This window comes from Alligator mississippiensis, chromosome 4, assembly GCF_030867095.1.
Source record: "Alligator mississippiensis isolate rAllMis1 chromosome 4, rAllMis1, whole genome shotgun sequence".
Taxonomy (NCBI): domain Eukaryota; kingdom Metazoa; phylum Chordata; order Crocodylia; family Alligatoridae; genus Alligator; species Alligator mississippiensis.
Window position 1 is genome coordinate 148,311,292 of NC_081827.1, and position 23,174 is coordinate 148,334,465.

Genomic DNA, 23,174 nt, shown 5'->3' on the forward strand with positions numbered 1-23,174 from the left:
CAGCTTTACAGTGTAGCAGTGCACTATAATGGCACTGCACTACAGGACCATGGTGTAAAAACAAGCTGTATATTATGTGACATAAGAGTATTGCCTGCAGACACTCTCTGCAGGCAAAGCAATGGCACCATGGAAACTGCTCAAGAACAAAGGCATCTCTCTAATGGCATAAAACCCAAGTTGTGAACAACCTAAGTAACGAGCGGTGTACTGAAAGAAAATAACTTTGACTTGGATCCATTGACCTAAGGTGAAAGTTTGGCCCTGTTGAAGTCAATACTAAAATACACTGGCCAGTACAAACAGGATAACTCTCCTATTGTTTGATGCTGTAATTATGGGATACAAAGCAAGAATCTGACTTGACAGATATTGATTCTGCATAAGACAGCTTTATTCATCTCTGTCTTGATGGGGAAGGTAAGTCCAGCATGCAGGATAGTACAAGAATGTGTATTCTACATTAGGTACAGTATCACACTAACACTGAAAAGAAGACAAATGCTGAAATTATGTAATTAACTTCAGCATTCTGTTAGGTTGCTATATATATATAGGAATAGCTATGGCCTTGGATCTCAAAAAACCACCACAGTCTCAACTAGACCCATGACAACTTCAGTGGTGAATACCAGTTATTTTTTTGCAAGCTCAGTGATGAGAGTGTCTAGACTAAACAGTGCTGTATGCTTTGTAATACCAGAAGCTAATGATTATATCATAATCCAAGGGTATTAAAATCATCCTGGGTCAGATCCAGTCTTCTGGGCTGAATACATGATGCCAGCAGCAACTGCACTGGGCACAGGTCTGAGGATCAGGTGGTGACAGGTCAAGCAAGGGCTGTCTCTACATATACCTTTCTTGCCCCGCTGTCACTGATGCGCCTGTCTATTTGTATTAAGCACTCCCAAATTCTGTGGCAGACCATGCCCTGCTGGCCATACCCCAACTTCTGGTAGCTGCTGGATGGAATAACTCCACAGGCCAAATCTGGCCCACAGGCCATATGTTTGACACTGCTACAGTAATCCAGCTGCTAATGATCCAGGGTTTCCCCTCAAACAGGCTGTCTCGGTCCTCATGTGGTTTGTTTTCTTCCTTAATCTTTTGCCCTAGGTTTTTCCCTTAACGTTTTATTCAAAGGAAAACAATTTCTTAGCTTTGTCTGGGACTCTCCAAGGCTTGAATCACATTTAGATTTTTTAGCTTGATTCATGCATTAATGGAAGCTTTTCCTGCTTTCTAAATACTCTTTCTCCCATCTCCTTTAGGACCTCTGAGGAAGTGATTTTGCAGCTCTATTCTGGAAAAAACCCTGCCCCCGGTCCCATAAACCCTGCCCCCTCTTTTCTGGTAGGTTATTTCAAACATTCTGAACATTGCTCCTTACTAGAGTCAATGACAACGTTTCCATTTAAATTGGGGGGCTTGGGGAAGGGTACTTTGGATCTTAGTTGCTTCCTCTGACTTTGGGTGACCCCCAAACCTCATCCTATTTCAGGTTGAGAGTGTTTGATCCAACATTGCCCACCAGGAAGAAGAAAATGTAACATCCTTTCTGTGTCCCTCAAAATCAACAGGGTGTTTTTAGGAGTGACTTTGGGGGCGGGGGGTAGGCAGTGGGAAAGGTTACACTTTCAAGCATCTCTTTTCATTCACATCTCTGAGGAAGGCCTGGGGCTGGCTGGTCCCATAGACATGTGTGGCTTTCGTAGACACATCTGACCAGAGACATGCCGGGCCCAAAGCACGGTTTGGTCGTGCCAGACTGCCAACTGACAGGACTGCTGCCACTGTGATAAGTATATAGACCCAAATAATGAACTAGAAACTGGGCTGCGATTATAGCTAGAAATCCTTCTTGGGCCACCCCATGCCATGCCTCTGTGGCACCGGGGGACGGTCCTGGACATCTCTGACCACAGACGTACCTGGTCTAAAGCACAATTTAGCTGTGCCAGGCTGCCAGCTGACAGCATCCCAGCCACAGTGCTAAGAATATAGACCTGAATGAGGAACTGGATTTTGGGCTGGGATTATAACTACAAATCCTTCTTGGGCCACCCAGACCACATCTCTGTGCCAGAGGGGACTCTGATGGACATCTATGTCCAGAGACTTGCCCGGCGCAAAGCCTGGTTTGGTCCTGCCAGGCTGCCAGCTGACAGCAGCCCAGCCACCCTGCTAAGTATCTGAACCCTAATAAGGAACTGGATTTTGGGCTGCGATTATAGCTACAAATCCTTCTTGGGCCACCCCAGAACATGTCTGTGTGCCATCGGGGGACACTCCTGGACATCTCTGACCAGAGACCTGACCAGCCTAAAGCACGGTTTGGCCGTGCCAGGCTGCCAATTGACAGCACCCCAGCCACTGTGCTAAGTATATGGGTTTGAATTAGATATTGGTTTCTTGGTTGGAATTAGAGATGGAAATGCTTCTTGGCCACCCCACACTATGACTCTGTGGCACCTGGACACTCTCCTGAACATCTCTGACCAGCATCTTGCCTGCCCAAATCATGGCTTGGCCATGCCAGGCTGCCAGCTGACAGCCCCCCATTCCCACTGTACTAAATGCATTGGCTTGAATAAGGAATTGGCGTTTGGGCTGGGATTATACTTAGAAATCCTTTTTGGGCCACTCTGTGACACACCTCTGTGCCACCAGGGAACTCTACTGGACATCTCTGACAAGAGACTTGCCTGGCCCAAAACACGGTTTGTCTCTGCCAGGATGCTAACTGACAGCACCCCAGTCACTGTGCTAAATATATGGACCTAAATAATGTCCTTTCCCCTCCAGCGCTTCGAGTCTGACCCCATCTCCCCTCCCCACTTCGGATCCGAGCCCAATCCCCTCCTTCCTCCCACCACTTCAGTTCGATCCCACTCCCACCCCGTCCCCGCTGCTTCAGGTCTGACCCTGCTCCCCTCCTCCCTCCCCAGCCACTTTGGGTCTGCTTGCCCCGCATCTCCCCCTCGCTGCCAGCTGTTCTGGGGGGCATCCAGGATGGGCAGCCACTGCAATACCTCATTTGTCCTCAGGCAGGGAGGCGGGGAGCCCTCGGGCGGCTGGGGCACATTCCCCACCGCCAAAATTCCCCGGCAGCAGTGCAAACTTGGTCCCACGCAATGTATGCCACCCAGCAAATAGCCACCCGCCCTCTTGGGGGTGCACGCGCAGTTGGCTAGAAGCATTATGGACAGACAGACATACAGACAGATGCACAGACAGACAGACTAAGCCTTTTATTATATTAGTGGGCATGGGGGGGCTGCAGTTAGCAGCATGGCATGAAGAAACCGTGGTCTGGGCCGGGCAAGACTGTGGTCAGGGATGTCCAGGGGAGTCTACCGGTGCCACAGAGTCATAGTGTGGGGTGGCCAAGAAGGACTTCCATCTGTAATCCTGGCCCAAAAAACAGTTCCTTATCCAAGCCATTTTACTTAGAACAGTGGCTGGGGTGCTGTCAGATAGCAGCCGGGCACGGCCAAACCGCCTTTTGGGCCAGGCAAGTCTCTGGTCAGAGATGTCCACGAGAGTCCTCTGGTGGCACAGAGGTATTCCATGGGGTGACTCAAGAAGGATTTCTAGCTGTAATCCTAGCCCAAAAGCCTATTTCTTCCTCAGGTTCACATACTTAGCACAGTGGCTGTGGTTGCTGTCAATTGGCAGCCTGGCACGGCCAAACCGCGCTTTGGGCTGGGCAACTTTCTCATCAGAGATGTCCAGGAGAGTCCCCCGGTGGCACAGAGATGTGTTCTGCGCCAGCCCAAGAAGGATTTCTAGCCATAATCCCAGCCCAAAATTCAGTTCCTTATTCAGGTCCAGATACTTAGTCGGGTCCAGATACTTAGCACAGTGGCTGGGGTGCTGTCAGTTGGCAGCCTGGCACAGCCAAATCATGCTTCGGGCCAGGCAAGTCTCTGGTTAGATATGTCCATGAGTGTCATCTGGTGGCACAAAGATGTGGTCTGTGGTGGCCCAAGAAGGATTTCTAGCTATAATCCCAGCCCAAACCCAGTTCCTTATTCAAGCCCCATTATACCTAGTAGAGTGGACGTGGGGGCTGTTAGTTGGCAGCCTGGCACAGCCAAACTGTGCTTTGGGCCGGGCAGGACTGTGGTCAGGGTTTTTTGGGACAGTCCCCCAGTGGCATAGACAGGAAATTTGGGGTGGCCTAAGAAGTATTTTGCCCCATAATCTCATCCTAATCTGAGCTTCATTTAGGGCTCTGTACTTGATTTGGGATATTATTTTACATGCTAATTAGTATATCTGCCTTGCTAATGAAATTATCTCTCTTTAGAATGTGTAATTCATTAATAACAAGCTTTTATTGGGTCTAGATTAGCTTTTGACAAAGGAAGCAGGAGCCAGGAATCAGAAACATGGAATAAGGAAAAAGGAACTGAGAATAAGGAATAAGGAACCAATTTCAGGCTCATTGAATTTGCACCTCTCATTTTTCAAGAAAATTCTGTAACCACCAGGCCAACAATTTACCCAGCCTCCTCTTGAAACTGCCCCACCAGACAACTCAGAGGGGAAGATATTTAGGGCAAAGAAGAAGAGAGCAAGCAAGATGTGGGGTAGGTTAGTGACATGGTCAAAGCCCTGGAAGGTAAGAAGTTCCAGCTCCAGATCCCCCACAGATTTTCTGCACTTTGCATTTCATATTCATTGGATAACGTGGAGAACTAGCAACAGGATAGTGTCTGCCCCACTGGGGACATTTTCTTGATGTCCTGCTATCTTCCAGAAATTGTCAAGTTAGCACTACTAATGTACTTTCTATCCCATGTCCCATGTCCTGTCAACTGTATTACACTGGGTGTTTCTCATTGTGTATCCTTCCTTCAGTATTTGCTTCAGTTTCTACCCGTCTGTAGTTTGCTCAGGAACAGAAGGTTTGATCTTGGGTGGCTGGTGGTTATATCCGGTTCATCCAGCATGGGATTCTTTGCTCTTGGTTAGACTACAGTGTGCTTGAAGGAGAGGTGGAAAATCTCTTCAGTGAGCCTGAATATTCAGCTTAAAATTTCCTGAAGGTCTCACTGGCACAGGCCCCCATCAGGGAGACGATTCCCTGTAAGCCAACCCTGCCTTCAGTGGGGCACCATGCACTACAGGGATCCACCCACAGCCTCTTGCAAGATAAGGGCTCTGCAGCCCTAGGAACCTTGTCTACGGTGTTTCTAGTTCAGGGACTGTAAATATGTTTTAAAATTTCTCTAGGTTACACTAGACCTAAGAAGGGACTTCTAGTCATCTTATTGTGCATGTTATTTTTTAAACATCGTTTTAAACTTCAATGGCTAATTTTTATTTAGATGAAAGGAAGGGACTTTCTAAAATAATCTCCCAACCTGAAATCTTTCTATTAAAATGTAAAAATGAATATACAGTGGAAATGTCAAATTTCTCATGTGGCAAGAGATTAATTTCATTTTGATTTTTTTATTATGGCTCATGGACTGGAGCATAAACTTCATTCACTAATTTTACAACTAAATTCATACCCATGTCCGTGTGAGGTTTGCACAGAAATAAATGTAGGACATGGTTTTTGTGCAGTTACCAAAGGTGTAGTTGTATTGATGGGTGCACATTCACTTCCCTTGAGTACCACTGGCATTTTTCCCCTTTCTTTCCTTTGTCTTTCCTTACTTTGCTTTCCCTGTTCCTTTAGCCTTCCCGATACTTGAGTATCTCCTTTCTTTCCTTAGTGTTTCTCACCTTCAGCAGCTTTTAACTGCTTAGTGGTCATGAGGATCTTTCACAAGGCCTTTGATGAAATAGCAATGAAATGGTTAGTGGTTCATTTAACTGAAATGGTTAAAGTGTCATCTGATGGAATTATAGAAAACTGTGGTCTGTTAGCCAGTGTGGATGAATTCACCATAATTCTGATTCTCTACTAGTGCTACCCCCCACCTCTCTCAACTATTACCTCCCTATAAGTGATCACTACTTGATAATTCATGCTGATTTGCATTCCTCTGGGAATGGTACATTAATTAGGGCTGACTATAAGCAGTCTGGGGGAGTTTCTAGCTCTCTGGGCCATTGTTTCAGGCTTCCTGTACACACATACCTGTCTTTATAGCTTAAATATTACTTGCATCTCATTTACATCCCTGTTTCTCCGTGTGATAATCCTAAATTCACCGCTTTTCTTTCAGATAAGCGGTCATTCCTACAGGGATTTAAGAGCACGCAAAGAAAGTGCAACTGCATCTACAATGTCAGTATAATTCTGCTCCTTCTCATCATTGGGGGCTTAGCAATTGCCCTAGGTAAGTTGTTCTGATTATTGGGAAGAGCTGGAGTAATACTCTGTTACAGGGGTCAGCAACATTTTTGGTCAGGGTGCTAAAAATGAGTGCAACCTTGACTTATAAGGTGTTGGCATGCCAGGGACAGATGAAAGGGCAGCTGTGAGGTCCTGATCCTTGTTGTGGGAGTGCACCCCGACCCCTTCCCCACCATTTGCCCTGAGGCATACATTCCAAGCAAAAGACCCTTGTGTGCCAGGAGTTACACCTATTACCTTCTTTGAAATATATATTTTTTTATCTCTAATTGACACTCCTAAGCTTTGCGCAGGTAAATACTAAAAATATTCTCCACTGTTACATGATGTGCAAGGAGCTAAAATTACCCATGTCTTCACTTCTTGATCCCTCTGCAGCCCTAGGAGACTTCTACTTAAACAGCAATGTAAAATAGTGTCACCCAGAAATGCTATTGTAGTTAAATGCTCATTTACTGCCATTTTAATTATCTTTTAATTCATATTTTTGAAACAGCTCGTGTTCATTCTGCCCTGGTGAAATTCCATTAAAGGTGCTATTGGGGTAGGCCTGAAAATGCCATTTACAGTAAAGGGAAGACAGAGGGGAAATCAACCAAAGAGATTGGTTCCCAACCAGTATTGTTTTGTTGCTTTTTATATTTTGCTTTATTTTGTTAATACCCCTTTTTGACCAAAGGGGCCAGCCAAACTCACAGGTTGTCGTGGTTAGCCGAACAATCTGCAGGTCCCTATAGATTAGAACAAAAGTTCTACTGGGGATCATTTGCAAGGTGACACCATGAAGCTCTGTGTTCTTGGAGGATTTGGGGATGGCTCTGAGCACGTGCTGCACCACATGGCTGCAGACAGCAGCACCGAGCAGACCACTCTTCTAATGAAGATCCAAGTTCTTGCAATCCAGATGGAGTTCCTTTATAACTGCACAGAGCTGTCTGCATGAAACACAGTGGCAGCAGATGAGAACCACAGTGAAGAATGTGTGATTTGAAGCATAACCCACACAGCGAAGAAAGCAGGCAGCACGGAGGGCCTCAGACCCCTTGCATATTTGGATTTCCATCAAGAAACCTGGCAGCAGCATGGAAGCACTGGAAGGAAGAGCTAAACTTATACACATGGCTGACTCTGCTGGACAAGATGAGAAAATAAAGATAAATCTTTCTCATTACCTCATCGGGACAAAGGGCATACAAGTGAGTGCAACACTTCTGACGGACCCAATACGTCAGAGCAGCTGAGGAGGGCTTTTGATAAGTAAAAATTAAGTAAAAGTGAGACTGTGGAAAGGTACTATTTGAGGGTATTAGAGGGGGTGGGGGGTTGTTTTTTTGCAGGGTGTTTTTTGTTTTTTTTAAACCCGGAATCAGGATTTGGAAGAGGACTAGATAATGATGTTACAGAGCTGAAAACATTGGCATCCAGTATAATTGGGGACCATAACAAACTCTCTTATTAGAGACAGAATTATTTGTGGGACGCCTGATCCTATCCTGCTAAGGAAGAGATTGTTTAGAGAGGCTGATCTGCCTCTGGGCAAGTGTCCAAATTTTACAAGAAGCTGAATCAGTTAAGGGAAGAGTCACAAAAATTGCTGGTGTAGAACAAATACACAGGGTCAATGTGAAGAGACCTGGGAGCCAGAACAAAGATGGGACCACTGAGAATGTGGTCCCCAGGCTCCAGTGCTGGTACTAAGGGAAAGAGTATGCAAGACAGAAGAAGTGCCTAGCATATGGCAAAGATGCCTGAGCTTTGGGACACAAAACCAGGTTTTGTGTCCCAATGCTGCGACACCCGCAAAAGAAATAAAGCCAGAATATAAACAGTAGGGGAGGACACTGAGATGTTTGATAAGGGAGGTGAAGACTTTTCTGTGACTTCTGGAGTTTGAAATACTCTGAACATGCATGCTCTACAGAAAAAAGCTGATAAACTGTCATCTGCTATATTTGCAGCTCTGCTAATGAACCAGCAATCAGTCAGATTTCAGCTTGATTGTGGAACCGGATGCAATGTAATTCCTACAGAACTGCTCTCAACAGTGAAATCAAATTGGAGAGGTGTGAGCATTTGTACAGGGACCTACTTAAATTGTGGTTTTGTGATTTGCATGGAAACTATGAAAAACGGCATTTTCTGCGATTACCACGAAAAATACGTTTCCCACAATTTTGTGTGGAGTCACTGGAAAAAAAAAATAAAATAAAAGCTTAGCAGAATACAAAGAAAGCACGGCAATTCCTGCAGGCATTGAGCAGGTGGATTGAGAGAGCGCTACTGTAGAGGCTGAGCTGGTGACAGACACAGTGAAGACGCTAGTCAGGAAAGTGAAAGAGTTTTGGCCCCGTCTTTTAAGGAGTCACATGCAATGCTGCAATCTAAAGATGTTGAGTGAAAAGAAATACAAGAAAGCTAATTACATTTCAGCTCAGAACCGTGTAAGGAAGCTCCCTGTAGGAACCTTGCATGGAGATGGTGGTAAATGATTTTGTTCACTGTGGATCGTGACCCAGGATGCATCAAGGAAAAACAGCACTGATTGGCATTTAGAGTCTGAATTGCATATAAAACAAAAGCCTGCTGCAGAGCCTGAAGGTTAGAGCAAGAAACAAAGAACTATGTCCTCAATCTTTAAAAGAACCGCTGAAAGCAGTTTGACAAGAAGAAAGGCTACATTCGCACTAGTGGAGGCATTCATGGCTGACAGCATTCCTCTGGAGAAAACTGATAACCAGGGCTGTCCCGTCCTATCCTTTGAAATCTGAGGCCGCAGGGGACCCTGCAACCAAGGCCACAGGGGACCCCGCACCCTGCAGCCGTGAACACTCTGGCACCGTCCCCCCCCCATGCTGCAACCGCTGCCACCGCCACCGTTTTCTGCAGGTGCTCTCCACTCTCCCCCCCACCCACTGCCAACAGCTTCTCCGCATCAGGGGGGCCACAAAACTATAACTTGCAGGGAAAATACTTTGGGCCGGCCCTGTTGATAACCTTAAATGAAGGTACTACTTAAACAAATATGTACTAAACGCTGAGAGTTTCCCATATGAAAACAATCTTCACCCAGATCAACCAGCAGGAGTCATAGCTTTGCATCTTCAATCTGATTCATATTCTGCCAATGCAGATCTTGTCATTTCAAGCGTAGTAGATGAAACTACAAATGCTCACGATAACAATGTTCTGCACTTTTTTTTTTGTACCTGGGAACAGCACATACCATGACCTGCCTGTTTTTCAAACAGAGCCAGTTCACCTTGCATCTGTCAAGTTTTCTAGTGTGGTACAAGCTGTAGTGAACAGGGGTGCACCAATCAATATTGTCTGGGGCAGAACCGATGGCTAACGATTAACCAGCCATATCGACCGATACCGATCCAGTAGCTGATATGCATCCCAGGAGCTTGGAGAGTACTGTTCAGCTGGTAAGTCTGAGGGGGTGAAAGGGTGTGGAGGGGGCAGGTTGAGGCCCCCATGGTGAGGGAGGGAGTGGGGCTGGGACTGAGGGAAGGGCAGGGGCAGGGGCATGGGTAGCTACTGCCCAGCTGGGACAGGGTGGGGTGCAGGACAGCCACAGGGAGCTCATCAGTGTGGGGGATGGGTTGGAAGGGGCAGCTCCCACCGCTGCACACACCCCAGGGGGAGGCATGGAAGACATGTACCCCCAGATTTGTGCACAGGGCGAGGGCAGGCTGCCACTGCAGGTTTGGGTCCAGGGCCTGCACCAGCTTCTTCCTGACAGGGGGACTGGGCCGGGGCTGTGCTGAAACAGGTGGTGGTGGTGCTGAGAGGGGGAGCTACAGAGGGCTACGGCAAAATTTGGGGTGGCTGTAGTCTCCGCCGTAACCATCGCTCCCCATGCCACTGCCCCAACCCGCCTGCCTCGAGTGCAGCACTGGCCCAGGTCCCCTGCCGGGAAAAGGCTGGCACAGCCCCTGGCCTTGAGCCTGCAGTGGCAGCCTGACCTTGCCCCACACACAGATCCGGGGGGCACATGCCCCTGATGCCTCCTCCCCTCCCCCTTGGTGTGTGAAGCAGCAGGATCCGTTCCCCACCCCACCCTGCACCCCCAGACGAGCTGCGCATGGCTCCATCTCATGCCCTGCTCCACCCTGGCTGGGCCTCTGCCTCTGCCCTGCCCCATTGCTTTCCTCACCATGGGGGCCTCGATCTGTGTCCCCCTGCCCCGCCAGGGCCCTTCCCTCCCCCTCCCCCTGCCCCTTCTCCCCCACAGACTTACCAGTCAGACACTGATCTCCAAGCTGCCGGGCTACGGTTGCACACACGCACACGGCATTTATCAGTGACATTGTTGTCTACACCAGCCAAAATAGATGATTGCCGATAATGTCAAATTTCCTTTCATTGGTGCACCTCTAGTAGTGAAGGCTGTTTTACACTACAGCTTAGAATTTAATAAGGTCTCAGCTTTTCTGTCTGATAATGCATTTTATATGTGCAAAGCTTTCTCTGACATGCTCTGTAGTATAATGCCCAGCACAATTCATGGCACCTGCAATGCACACATCCTTTCTCTAGCAAGTGATGTCTGGTGTGCACATTTTCCTGATGTGGATAGCGTGGTTTCCTCTTTTAAAAAAGTGTTCAAACATTGTCTAGGCCGTAAGCTTCAATATAGGGAGTCCATTGCCAATATATGGAGTCCATTGCCAATCAAACCAGGGATCTACATGCAACTGTGTCACTTCCACCAGAGCCAGTGCTTACAAGGTGGAATTTGTGATTCAGCTCAGTTCATTACCATGCCAAAAATATGAAGTACCACCCAGAATTTCTGTGCGAGGAGCTTGAAATCACACCTGGCACACAGCACATGCTTAAACTACATGATCTCTTAAGATAGGGTTACATTGAAGCTGAAGTTTAAGTTTGTGGTTGAAAATGAGATCCAGTTCATGGAATTTCTAATATGGTTTGAAAGTTGGCAGGCATTGATCCATGAAGCACACAACACACTGATGGATTTCATAAGTTGGGTCAAAGACATGGCATCAAAACAGCATTCAAACTGTCAACATGAAAATCAGTGAAGACAAGAACTGTTGCAGGCAACAGCTGCAAAGCTGAATCAGTACTACAAGTATGATCAGTCACTACCACTGCATTTTAAACAACTGGCTGCCTCCTTTTCTAGTGCTAGTCGCATTTTTAACCCTAATAGATGCCTTTTCTGAGTTTTGACCCTCAGCTACTGAAATCAATCCCTGGATCGCAGAAAGAGCATGACAAGGAACCTGCTGCTTAAATGAAGTTGGTCAGCGTGCCAGGTGCCTTTGACTGTGACTGTATTTTGGCAGTCTGTTTGTTTCTGATCAGCTTCAACATCTCCGCAATTTGGCAAAATGTTGCTTTACCAATCCAGCCCATTCAGTGGAAGCAAAACATGTGATCTCAGTGTATGAACAAGCATTCATACTGGAGAGACAGAGGATATCAGCTGCAGCTGCTGGTGGATGCTGCATGCCAGCGTTTAACAACTAACATGAAGTATTTCTATGTAGATTAGCATTATTTAATATTACTAAACTTTTTGTAGAATGTTAATAATTAGAGGTGCACCGATACATCAGTCCCATATCGGATTGGCACCGATGGAAGGAAAATTGACAATATCAGCAATCGGTGTTTTTTGGTTGATGTGGCTGATTAATGTCACCGATAAATGTCCCGTGCATGAATGCAGCCACAGTGCAGCACACAGGAGGCCAGGAGTGTGGCCCAGTAGCGTGGAGAGCATCCAGATCCAGCTGGTAAGTCTGTTGTGAGGGAAGGTGCGTGGCGGGAGGGTGGGGCAGGCAGATCAAGGCCCCAGTGGTGAGGGAGGGAGTGAAGTTAGTACAGGGGTAGGGGCAGGAGCTGCACAGGTGCAGCAGGGCGTGGGGCACAGGATGGAGCAGTGAGCAGCTCCTCTGGAAGCCATGGGGAGAGGGTGGTGGCTCCTGCCACTGTACTTCACACACCCTGGGAGCATGTCCCCAGATCTCTATGCAGGGGAAGGACGGGCTGCAACTGCAGGCTGGGGCTGGCACCGGGATCTTCTTGGTGGGGGGTTGGGCTGGTGCTGCACTTGGGGCAGGCAGTGGCAGTGCTGGGAAGGGGCTACTGCAAATGTTCTGGTAGCTGCAGTCCCCCCGTCCTGTAGCCCCTTTCCTCGCATAGTCTAGTCCAGCACCCACTGAGAAAAGCCTGGCTTTGCCCTTGGCCCCAGACCGCAGCGGCAGCCCCTCCTCACCCCATGCACAGATCCAGGCAGGGGCACACACCCCCATGCCCTTCTGGAGTGCGTGTAGCAGCAGGAGCTGCCATCCCCCCCCCCCCCATCCTTCCCAGATGAGCACTGTGCAGCACCTGCTCCTACCCCAGTCCCACTCCCTTCCTCACTGTGGGGACCTCAATCTGTGCCCCCCACACACCCCTCCCTCCCTTCCCCCACAACACACTTACCAGCCAGATGCTGCTCTTTAAGCTGCCCACCTGCATATCAGCAATCAGATCAGTATTGGCTGATATGGCTTGCTAAAAATTCAGAATGTGACTCTGCCCAGGGCCCTAACCACATCCTCCCAGAGCCCCGCAGTCTTGGGTTTTCCAAGGAAACCAGCCAGGACCTGCATGGGCAGGATGTGGGGCCAAGTGGACAGGTTGGAGCTGCAGGTGGGTGGGGAGCTGTGTCTAGGACTGAATCTGGGATCTGGAGGCTGTGACAGTCTGGGACCAGGGCTAGGCCCAGGCCAGAGCCATGATCTGCTCCCTGCATGCACCTGCCCACGGATCCTGCACCCATTATGAGGGTGTGCATGGACTGGATTGCAGCGTTAACCTGGCTCCAGCCCCACGATGTCACCACCCTGCAATTCTGCCCCATGATCCTCGCCTTTCCTGGTTATCCCACTCCTAAACACAGCTCCCTGCCTTCCCGTGGCCCTATCCCATCTGGCCAGGTGTGTGCCCTGGGCAACTGGGTCTTGCCCTCAGTGGTGGGTGCAGGGCTGACTCACTGGGGTACCTGGGCAGCAGTGCTGGGTCTGACAGAGAAATGAGTCCAGCCACTGTGCCCTGCTGCGTGCCTAGAGGCAGCAGGACTGGTTCCATGAGCCACCATCTAGACTGTCCCACATGCCTGGGGACCTGCCATGGGCCAGACAAAATCCCTTGGCAGGCCACATATGGCCTGTGGGTCTTTTTTTGCCCACCACTGCCATAAGGGCACATGCAGACCAGGAGGACCTATCTAGTATGAAGGCTATTGGGGACCAGTAAGGTCTGCAAGGGATCTGCTGACAGAAGGACAGATTAGGGCTTTCTGTAGGACCCTTGGGCAGCCTAGCCTCCCTTTCCAAAGATAAGGAAGAACATCAAGGTGTGGCGGGTAGGGAAAAAGCGGAGGATAACCTAGAGCAGGGATGGGCAAAATATGGTCTGTGGGCTGAATGCGGCCCTCAGAGGGACTCTGTGCAGCCCATAGTGGGTCCCTCAGTCCTGCTTGGCCCTGTTGCCATCTGGCCCATGGTGTGTCCTACCACGGGGCTGGTTCAGCACTGAGGTGGGAGTACATTTCCTGGGAGACCTAGTGGTGGTGGGTCCTGGCTGCCAACAGCAGGAGCCCTGGCTTCATAGATTCATAGATGCTAGGGTTGGAAGGGACCTCAATAGATCATCGAGTCTGACCCCCTGAATAGGCAGGAAAGAGTGCTGGGTTCTGATGACCCCAGCTAGATGCTTATCTTACCTCCTCTTGAAGACCCCCAGGGTAGGGGAGAGCACCACCTCCCTTGGGAGCCCATTCCAGACCTTGGCCACTCTAACTGTGAAGAAGTTCTTCCTAATGTCTAGTGTAAATCTGCTCTCTGCTAGCTTGTGGCCATTATTTCTTGTAACCCACGGGGGCGCCATGGTGAATAAAACTTCACCAATTCCGTTCTGTGCCCCCGTGATGAACTTATAGGCAGCCACAAGGTCGCCTCTCAACCTTCTCTTGCGGAGGCTGAAGAGGTCTAGGTGCCCCAGTCTCTCCTCATAGGGCTTGGCCTGCAAGCCCTTAACCATACGAGTGGCCCTTCTCTGGACCCTTTCCAGGTTATCCACATCCCTCTTGAAGTGTGGCGCCCAAAACTGCACACAGTATTCCAACTGCGGTCTGACCAGCGCCCAATATAGGGGAAGTATCACCTCCTTGGATCTGTTCGTCATGCATCTGCTGATACATGATAAAGTGCCATTGGCTTTTCTGATGGCTTCGTCACACTGCCGACTCATGTTCATCTTGGAGTCCACTAGGACTCCAAGATCCCTTTCCGCTTCCGTTCCACCAAGTAGGTCATTCCCTAGGCAGTAGGTATGCTGGACATTTTGCCTCCCTAGGTGCAGCACTTTGCATTTCTCCTTGTTGAGTTGCATGGAGACTGGCCAGGACCTGCGCAGCTAGGGCCCAAACCATGGGCTGAGGATACTGCCCAGGACGTGGCCCCAGCCCGCCCCGCAGCGGGCCAGGGTTCCTGCAGCACCAGCTCCAAATCCAAATCCAACCACCCTGGCCACGATGAGTGGTGGCATCAGTCAGGGAGAAGCTGCTGCTAGATATAGGGAAAAAATGGGACTGAGCAGCTGGCGCAGTTGCCTCTACTTCCCCAGCAGCAGCTTCTGCCTGGCCGTCACGACTGCTGCTGCTACTCATCATGGCCAGGGAGGACTAGTCCCGAGTGGATGCTGTAGGAACCCTCGCCCCCTGCTCAGGGCGGACCAGGGCCAGGGCTGTCTGCTTAGCCTGGAGCTGGACAGAAGTGTCTGCTGGATGCCAGGGAAAAACAGGATCTAGTGATGGGCATGGGTACCTCCCACTCACCGCTGCCCAGCCCTTCTTGCTGTGGCTGCCCAGAGCCTGCTCTGCAGCTGTTCTGTGGTGCCTCTCCGCTGATCGCAGAGACGCAGGGGAGCCCAGAGGTGGTGCTGGTTGTGACAGTGGGGAGGAGCTGCAGGGCAGTCCCAGTGCAGGCTCCAGCTGGCCGCAGTGAGAAGGGCTCTAGCAGTGGTGAGAGGGAGGTGGCTTCACCTGCTGTTTCCCAATCCCCAGCAACACCTTCTGTCCAGCTGCCACCTCTGCTGAGTCCAGGAAGCAGTAGCACCATCCCATCCTTGGGGTAGAAGGGTGGCTTGGAGGTGGCACTTGTGATGGCAGGGGCCCCAGTTAAGTGTCTCTGCCACAGCTTCCCCCAAGCATGCCCACACCAACTTCCCGCTTGCCCACAGCCCCATCCCATATAGGGAGGTTTGGGGACCTGTTGCAGGGTGTAGGGGTGCTGACTTGTTCCACTGCAGCTCCCCCAAACTTCCTATGTGTCCAGTGGACCCACATAATTTATCATCCCTGACCTAGAGCTAGAGCACTACAGGAGCCACGTGGCCACCAAGGAGTGTCACAGCCACCCCTGGGTTACAGAGTCTAACTGAAGATAATTGGTATACTTTCAGCCTTTATTTCTGCTGTACAGCCTTCAGGTTTTCTGCACATTTTCTCTTGCTTTCTCAGGATTTGTCATGATTGTTGAGAAATTCCCTGCTGATTTTGGCACGATAGAGAAAATGTCAAAGCCACCTATAAACCCACCTATTCCTGTGGTACCCGTGACATTTGTGGAAGAAATATTAAGTCGATTCCTTGCAAAAGTCTTAAGTCCAACTGACGGCACAAGCCCAAATTCCAGAAGACATTTATCAAGATCCAAAGTGAATGAAATTGTTGAGGACCTTAAAGAGGCCATGGAACAAGGCCTGTCCAAACATAAAATCAGCCTTGCAATAACTGAAGAACTCTCTGATTGCCCTTTTCTACAGGCTGTTAGTGACAGTCCAGCAACACCAAGCCAAAGTACAATGAACCCAGGCAGAATTTCCAACATGGTCCTTTCCCAAGAGTCCACTAGTGAAGAGCTTAAAACCTGGAGTTCTGAAGAGACAATCCCAGGTTCCACTACAAACAAAACCGCATCAGGGACAGAGGAGCTGACTGTGAAAACAATCCATTATATTAGAATCACACATATACCCATTGCTTCGGACTTGGTGTCTGATCATTTACGAGTTATTTCCCTAAAAATAGAACCTCCTGAGAAACTGAAAAAAGCATCCATTGCTCAAACTGAGAAGTGTTCTGAAAATGCAAGTTCAATATCTGAGGCACAGAGAAATGAAGACAGTCATTTTTCTCTGGGTAGCACAGGACAACCAGTTGTAAGTCGAGAGGAGGTAAGTAGAAAGAATAAGGCTGAGGCAATCCTGTTTTGTGAATGCCATTTTGCTTCTAACTGGATCTTTCGTTAAGATAATCATGTGACATTGAAAGCCCATCTACTATGAATGCAGAATGCTCTTATAGAGGTGGTAGATCATCTCGTAGAGAGCCTGCAGTGGGCCTTCAGTGTGGAGGACCCTCGCTAGCTGGGATTTTGGGTTAGTGGCCAGTAAATTCACTAATCTTGAATCTACTCTCCAAAAATCTGTCTGGGGATAAGAAGAGGGCTGGAATCCCTTGGGTTAAGCATATGGACAAGACAGCTACAGCTCTCTGCTTTGTTTACTGATGGCAGAGACTGGTTCAAAGGCAACTTCTCTTCAAGACAAAAGGGCCATTTGATCACTAGAAAGAGAAAACTGTAGGAAAAACTGGTTTAGGAAGGATTCTGAGGAGGTGTCCTCTTTAAAAGCTTCTTCTTAGGTTTCAGTCCTTCAGCAGGACCTCATTCGGGAAGGTGCTGAAGCCTGTGCTGAACCTTCTGAAAGCTTTTCAACCCAAGGTGGACCTCCCTGCACAACTGGCAGCCCATCATACTGAAAATGAAAATCCTGAAGCAAAGCTACAGTGGGAGGGAGAAGAAGAGATACAGTCAATAAAGGAGACCATTCAAACTGAATCCTCTCTATCTGTGGGGAGCTCATTGGCTTTCTCTATGGACAATGAACAATTAAGGTAACTTTTCTGGCAGTACAGCAAGAATAGGAGCTGTGGTGGAGTAGGATCATCTGGGGTCACTGGACAGAGCTGTCCCTTCTTTAGACTATGTTCAACACGAAGGTGGGCAGGGCTCTGTCCGGCTCTCCGCTTGCTTGTAACCACACCTTTTCACTGTCACAACACAGTGGGACCAGACTGTGCCAGTGAGGCTCCATACAAAGCTAATTTACTCTGCCACCATCATACATGCCTCCTTCCCATCCCCATATCAATCTACAAAACCACAGCTGATGGGAGGGCGTGTTCAGCCAAGGGGCATGAGGGCAAGGGCATCTCTCTCAGCTATACCTGCTGTACATGCAGAATCCACTAGCATAAAATTCTTTTCCTCGAGCTCTTTCCATCTCTCCTCTCCAAGCTTGCCCCCTTGGCAGCCAAAACAGGGAGGTTAGTAGGGATATGAGGTGGTCCAAGGCTTTATCCTGCTTCCAAATGCAAAGAAGCAATTAGAATCCCAAACGGCATGCGGGTGAAGCAATGCAGTTACACATGTGAACAGTACGTAGGACTGGGCCTAAGAGTCCATTCCAGAGTGAGACCTAGGAGATGAAGTGTGTTACCCAAGGCTGTCCAACAGATTAGTGGCAGAGTCACAGGCAGGTTTACAGACTCTAGATTCCCAGCCAGGTCGTATTTCAGCAGGACAAATGCCCTCACCTCAGAGAAGCTGGATGTGGTCAAGAATCTGTAAGGCAGTGATTTTTCATTGTTTTTAAAGCACTGACAATGTGCTCAGCATACAACAGCGTGGCGAACAAGAAACAAAGATGAAAAATACTATTGAAATACAAATGTTATGACCCTTTACTCTTGTCTGTCTCTAAATCCAAATGACTGTTTCCTTTTGTTTTTAGTGAGAATGCTGGAGAAAGTTCAGCAGCACTGGAAGCCCAGAGATTGGGTGAATGTATGAGATTTTCACTTTTTTAGGGTTTTATGTATTTCCCTTAATGTCTTTATAATTGCCTATAATTTCTTTAATTCTTTCACTCCTTTAATCTCAGTGATCATTTGGATGGTGAAAGACTGTCTCAAAACTACAGTGTTCTAGAGAATAGTTATGCTACCAGGGTGGGGGATTTCTCCAGAACGGACTTTTTCTGGCAAAGGAAGTCATGTTTTAAAGGAAAGCTCTTCACACCTGCCACATGGTTTTCATTCTACCTGTAAATTCCCTGCACAAACTTCCATAAAGAGACACTCCACTAACAGCCTGCAAAATGAATCCAAAGTTGTACCTAATCTGTGGGTTGTAGAGAACCAGGTCTTTCATATGGATTGCTGGGTGGATTGCTGTTAGGACAGCACAATGGGGCCCTTGCTTCCACGCAGTACACACTACACAAACATGCCCCAGAGGTAGCACTAAATCGCATCAAAACACAGACAAACCTCCTCCAGAAAAAAGAGAGCATGCACTGGTTCTTCCTATGCGTTGGCCATGTCTGTGTGCTTCGGTACTGCACCAGGGATCACCAAGATGAGGAAGGCAGCATGTGCTCTGCATAAGCCGTCCCTCCCCAGTCAGGTGGTGTGTGTGCATCGGCAGGCTCACCCAAGAGCTAGAGCTGACTGGACCCAGCCAGCACCACACCAATGGGGTGTTACATTACATCAGCTTGGGAAGGCAGCATGCACAGAAGCAGGCATGGTGCACCTCACTGCAGCACTCCCTGCTGGCGTACAATGCAGCCTAGACAGGCCCATTAGAACAAATGCTTGCAGGACGCTACTTTGCAGTGATGCTAAAACAACAGTTAAAAACATCAGTCATAGAAGTGGAAATGAGTCCCAGGTGAGCTGACTGTGCATGTGTTTTTGTTTACAGGGTTTTATGATGACATGCGCCAAGCATGGGCTATAGGAGACTTTCTGTGTGTGTGAGGTAAATATCTTGTAAAACCCCAGGAAATGGCCACAAAAGGTCTCTTGGCTCCCCAGCTGAGCCCTTGCATTTTGCAGGCTCTTCACCATTTCATTCAGTTCTAATATCTGCTCTGTAATCTCTCACAGAGGCCACCTCTAGCCATGCAGTGGAGTCTTTCCCCAGCCCAGCTGCTCTACCTCTTCAAAGCTTTGACTCCAATCTTGCTATCCCTGAAGTCAAGGGGTATTTTCCCACTGGTTTCAATGGGAGTAGGACTGAGTGCTTTTTCCTAATCTCTATCCTAACTATTGTTTCTTTTACTCCAGCCCATCATGTGTATTATGTCCTTAAAAACTAGCTGTTGCCTGCAATGCATGTAGTCTTTGTAGGCCCACATCTTGCAAACTTAAGCATGTGGATAAAATCACATAAAGTAATGCGTTACCTTAGGAATCATCATTTTAAGAAGGATATTGAAATCTTTGGAACACTGGATGCATTGGAATGCCTCTCCCCTCCCTCATTCTAGATGGGAAGCTTTCCCTGTATCCACTCCTCTTTGCAAAAGTGTCCATGCTGTCAACCCCTAGCTACTTTGCTCATTCATTGCTTTCTGGATGCCCAGTAGTGTAGATATAGGATACCGGTGCTGTGTCTTTCCTTTGCTCAGGTTGGCTGGTTCTGCAGGATTAGCATGGAACGTCTTTCCCTTCCATGCAATCTGCTGCTCTAATCTTTCTGATACAGTGGGTAGCTTGGGTCTGTTCCCTTAGTGCTGCTCGGAGGAGCACAGATCAAACAGAGTCCTTCTTAACTCTTTTTTTTTTTTTTTTTTTTTAACTCTTTCCATGGAACAGTTGGAAACGCTGGCTGCAGGCGCTAGCCAGAATGAAGAAATATCTCCCATATCAGAAGAAATGGATGTTGATACAGGAATGCATGAGGAAGTGACACTGGCTAAGTCAGGTGATGTACTCAAGGTCACAAGGAAGTCTGTAGCTAAGCCAGGAAGTGATTCTAGGCCTCCTGAATCCACATTCATTGACCTAGCCAGAGACCATCATTTCTGCCCTACCTACCACCTCACATGTAACACTGCCAGAAAGAGGTAGTTAGGTCCTGACCTTCAAATACAACATCATGCAGAGCTCGGCCACAGCAGAGGATCCAGTCAAGCTGGTTATCAGTGCCCCACCCTAACACAAGCAGACAAGGTTCCTTGGGTGAATTTGTTATCTTTTATTAGACCAACCCAAATAGTTGGAGAATAGTTATTAAGCAAGCTTTCGGATTCAAAAACCCTTCATCAGGCTAAGGGAGTTTCAGCAGTTGCTCTGTGCTCTTCCTGGATGGAATGAAAAGGAAAGAAGCCAGGGGCTGGGCTGGGGAGTCAGTTGCCAGGCAGATTATAATGTATCAAAAATCCAATGTCTATGTTTAGTCCATGATCTCTAGTATCCAGCAGGTTGATGAAATGGAGATCATAGGCTCGTCTCTGGGAAGTGTTGTGTAAGTTTCCTTTGAGGATCAGGACTGAGAGATTGGAGAGAGAGTGGCCCTCCTGTGAGAAATGTGCCCCCACCGGTAATTGGGTGTTTCTGTCTTTGATGGATTTCTGGTGTGCGTTCGTTCTGGTGCGCAGTTGTTGTTTGGTCTCTCCTACATATCTTCCATCAGGGCATTTGGTGCATTGGATGAGGTATATCACATTTCTGGAGGTGCAGCTGTAAGATCCTGGGATGCTGATGGCTCTGTTGTGGGGTGTAGTAATAGTGGGGGTGGTGGAGATGTGTTGGCAGGTTTTTTATTTCTTGTCATGGCAGGGTCTGGATCCTTTTGGTGTGTTCTGGGCTTGAGGAAGTTTGCTTCTGGTGATGAGGTTGGCGAGGTTCGGTGCTTGTTTGAAGGCAAGGATGGGTGGCTCTGGGAAGATCTTTTTAAGAATAGGGTCTCTTTCTAGTATGGGTTGCAATTTTTTGAGGATTTTCCATACAGGTTCAAGGGAGGGGTGATAGGTCATAACCAGCGGTGTGCGATTTGTGGGGGGTTTTCTTCTGTCCTGCAGCAGTTCTTCACGTGGTATCCAGGTGGCTCTTTCAAATGTGTGATCTACTTCTCTGGAGGAGTGTCCTTGTTGGGTGAAAGCCTTTTTAAGATTGGTGAGGTGGCAATCCTGGGCACACTTTTCAGTACAAATGCGGTGGTATCTGAGGGCTTGGCTGTGTATCACAGCTTTTTTGGTGTGTTTCGGGTGATTGCTGGTTCTGTGCAGATATGTATGTTGGTCTGTGGGTTTCTTGTATACTGTGGTCTGTATTTTACCCTTCTGGATACTGACCCTAACACATACCTTCATAGCACACATGGCTTATTCCCTCTGCTTGTAGACTCCATTTTTGGCTAAGAGCAATGGCTGAGTGATAACAAGACTGGATTAGAAATCCAAATGTGTTTCCCTGTACCAGATCAAATCCTGTCCACAGGAGAGGCTTGTTTCTTGAGGAAGGACATTGGACTAAATGACCTTTGGACACCCTTGCTTTATTTTTCTATATTAAGTGACTGCTCTCTTTTCTCCGCAGCAGCTGCTCCAAAAAAAAGGGTCATTTTTTATGAGGATACCAAATGCTCTATCCAGAGTACGCTCTTTTCTTTCAAGTTGCCTACCACACCTCAGGAACCTTCAGAAAGTCTCACCAGAAATTACACCTACACGTTAACATTGTTTTGGAAAAAACAGGAAAAAATATAAATAAAGTTATGAAAAAATGTGGTCTTGTGGAGGCTGATAATTGTATTCTGTGATTGTTTGCAACTTCATTCTCATGTAGTTAAACTCGACAAACATTGCCCTAGGTTTCTCCCTTAATGTTTTATTCAAAGGAAAACAATTTCTTAGATTTGTCTGGGACTCTCCAAGGCTTGAATCACATTTAGATTTTTTAGCTTGATTCATGCATTAATGGAAGCCTTTCCTGCTTTCTAAATACTTCCCCTCCCTCCCTCCCCCCCCCCCCCCTCCTTTAGGACCTCTGAGGAAGTGATCTTGCAGATCTGTTCTGGAAAAAAAACAGACACCGGTCCCATAAACCCCGCCCGTCTTTTCTGGTAGGTTATTTCAAACATTCTGAACATTGCTCCTTACTAGAGTCAATGACATTTCCATTTAAATTGGGAGGAACAGTTGGACCACCTACATGCATTTTCTTGTATCCTACACTTGAAATTGAGGTCTTGGCTGCCACTGTCAACCTAGAACACAAAGCACCGAACTGGAAAGCTGGTGCATCTCTTGATGGATGTAATAGGTGTGGCATAAGTGACTGCAAGAGGAAGGTAGTGTTAGACTGACATGCCAGGTAAGAACAGATCTCAGACTAAATCTCTGTCTCTCTTAGGCTACAGGCTGAGAGTCCTAATCAGAATCCATGCCTCCTACGCGTGCTTATCCCAAAATGTGTGATTCTTCATTCAGTGTACCAGATGCACTCATAGAAACCGCATGTGTGAAACTGAGAAACCACAGCACCAGAATTAACTCACAGACAAAAACAGTAAAGGGCTAACTCACCGTCAGCAGAGGGAGACACTTTTCATCTAAGAACTATTCAATCTCTGGCCCCATTGTAACCTTTGTCCTCAAGGAAACTTGCACAAAGCCTTCAGAAGATGGATGTGCTGTATTACAAGCACCTCATGCTCTGCTCCCTCCTTGCTTAAAACTATTTTTCTAACCAAAGACAGAAGTGCCCCATTGAAGACGGTCTCCATGAGTCCTTTTGCAAACTAAGGATCCCTGCATGGAAGACATACAAATGCTCTCACCTGCACAATGTGGCCTGTGGCAGGCCAGTAGGGGGCACTCCTGTACTGAGCCACCCACCTCACCTGCCTGACTACCTACCAAGCCCCGAGCACCTCCCTTGGGGCACCTCACATCCCGCCAACTCCCT

General features: G+C 48.0%; 1 protein-coding gene across 1 annotated transcript; it reads left to right on the forward strand.

Annotated features, from left to right (window-relative positions):
- Window positions 1-1,283: 1,283 nt before the first annotated feature.
- Window positions 1,284-22,017, forward strand: LOC109285076 (fibrous sheath-interacting protein 2). Its single transcript, XM_059726781.1, has 7 exons — window positions 1,284-1,356; window positions 6,192-6,305; window positions 15,873-16,588; window positions 17,047-17,309; window positions 18,209-18,261; window positions 19,183-19,239; window positions 20,079-22,017. The coding sequence occupies exons 3-6, from the start codon at window positions 15,881-15,883 to the stop codon at window positions 19,236-19,238; spliced, it is 1,080 nt and encodes a 359-aa protein (XP_059582764.1). The 5' UTR covers window positions 1,284-1,356; window positions 6,192-6,305; window positions 15,873-15,880; the 3' UTR covers window position 19,239; window positions 20,079-22,017.
- Window positions 22,018-23,174: the final 1,157 nt, after the last annotated feature.

What these genes read in the sequence shown, in the direction of transcription:
- LOC109285076 (XM_059726781.1), top strand. Translation starts at nt 15,881, where the DNA reads ATGATTGTTGAGAAATTCCCTGCTGATTTTGGCACGATAGAGAAAATG. An exon ending in ATGGACAATGAACAATTAAG is followed by an intron (nt 17,310 to 18,208) that starts GTAACTTTTCTG and finishes TTTTGTTTTTAG; the next exon opens with TGAGAATGCTGGAGAAAGTT. An exon ending in AGCCCAGAGATTGGGTGAAT is followed by an intron (nt 18,262 to 19,182) that starts GTATGAGATTTT and finishes TTTTGTTTACAG; the next exon opens with GGTTTTATGATGACATGCGC.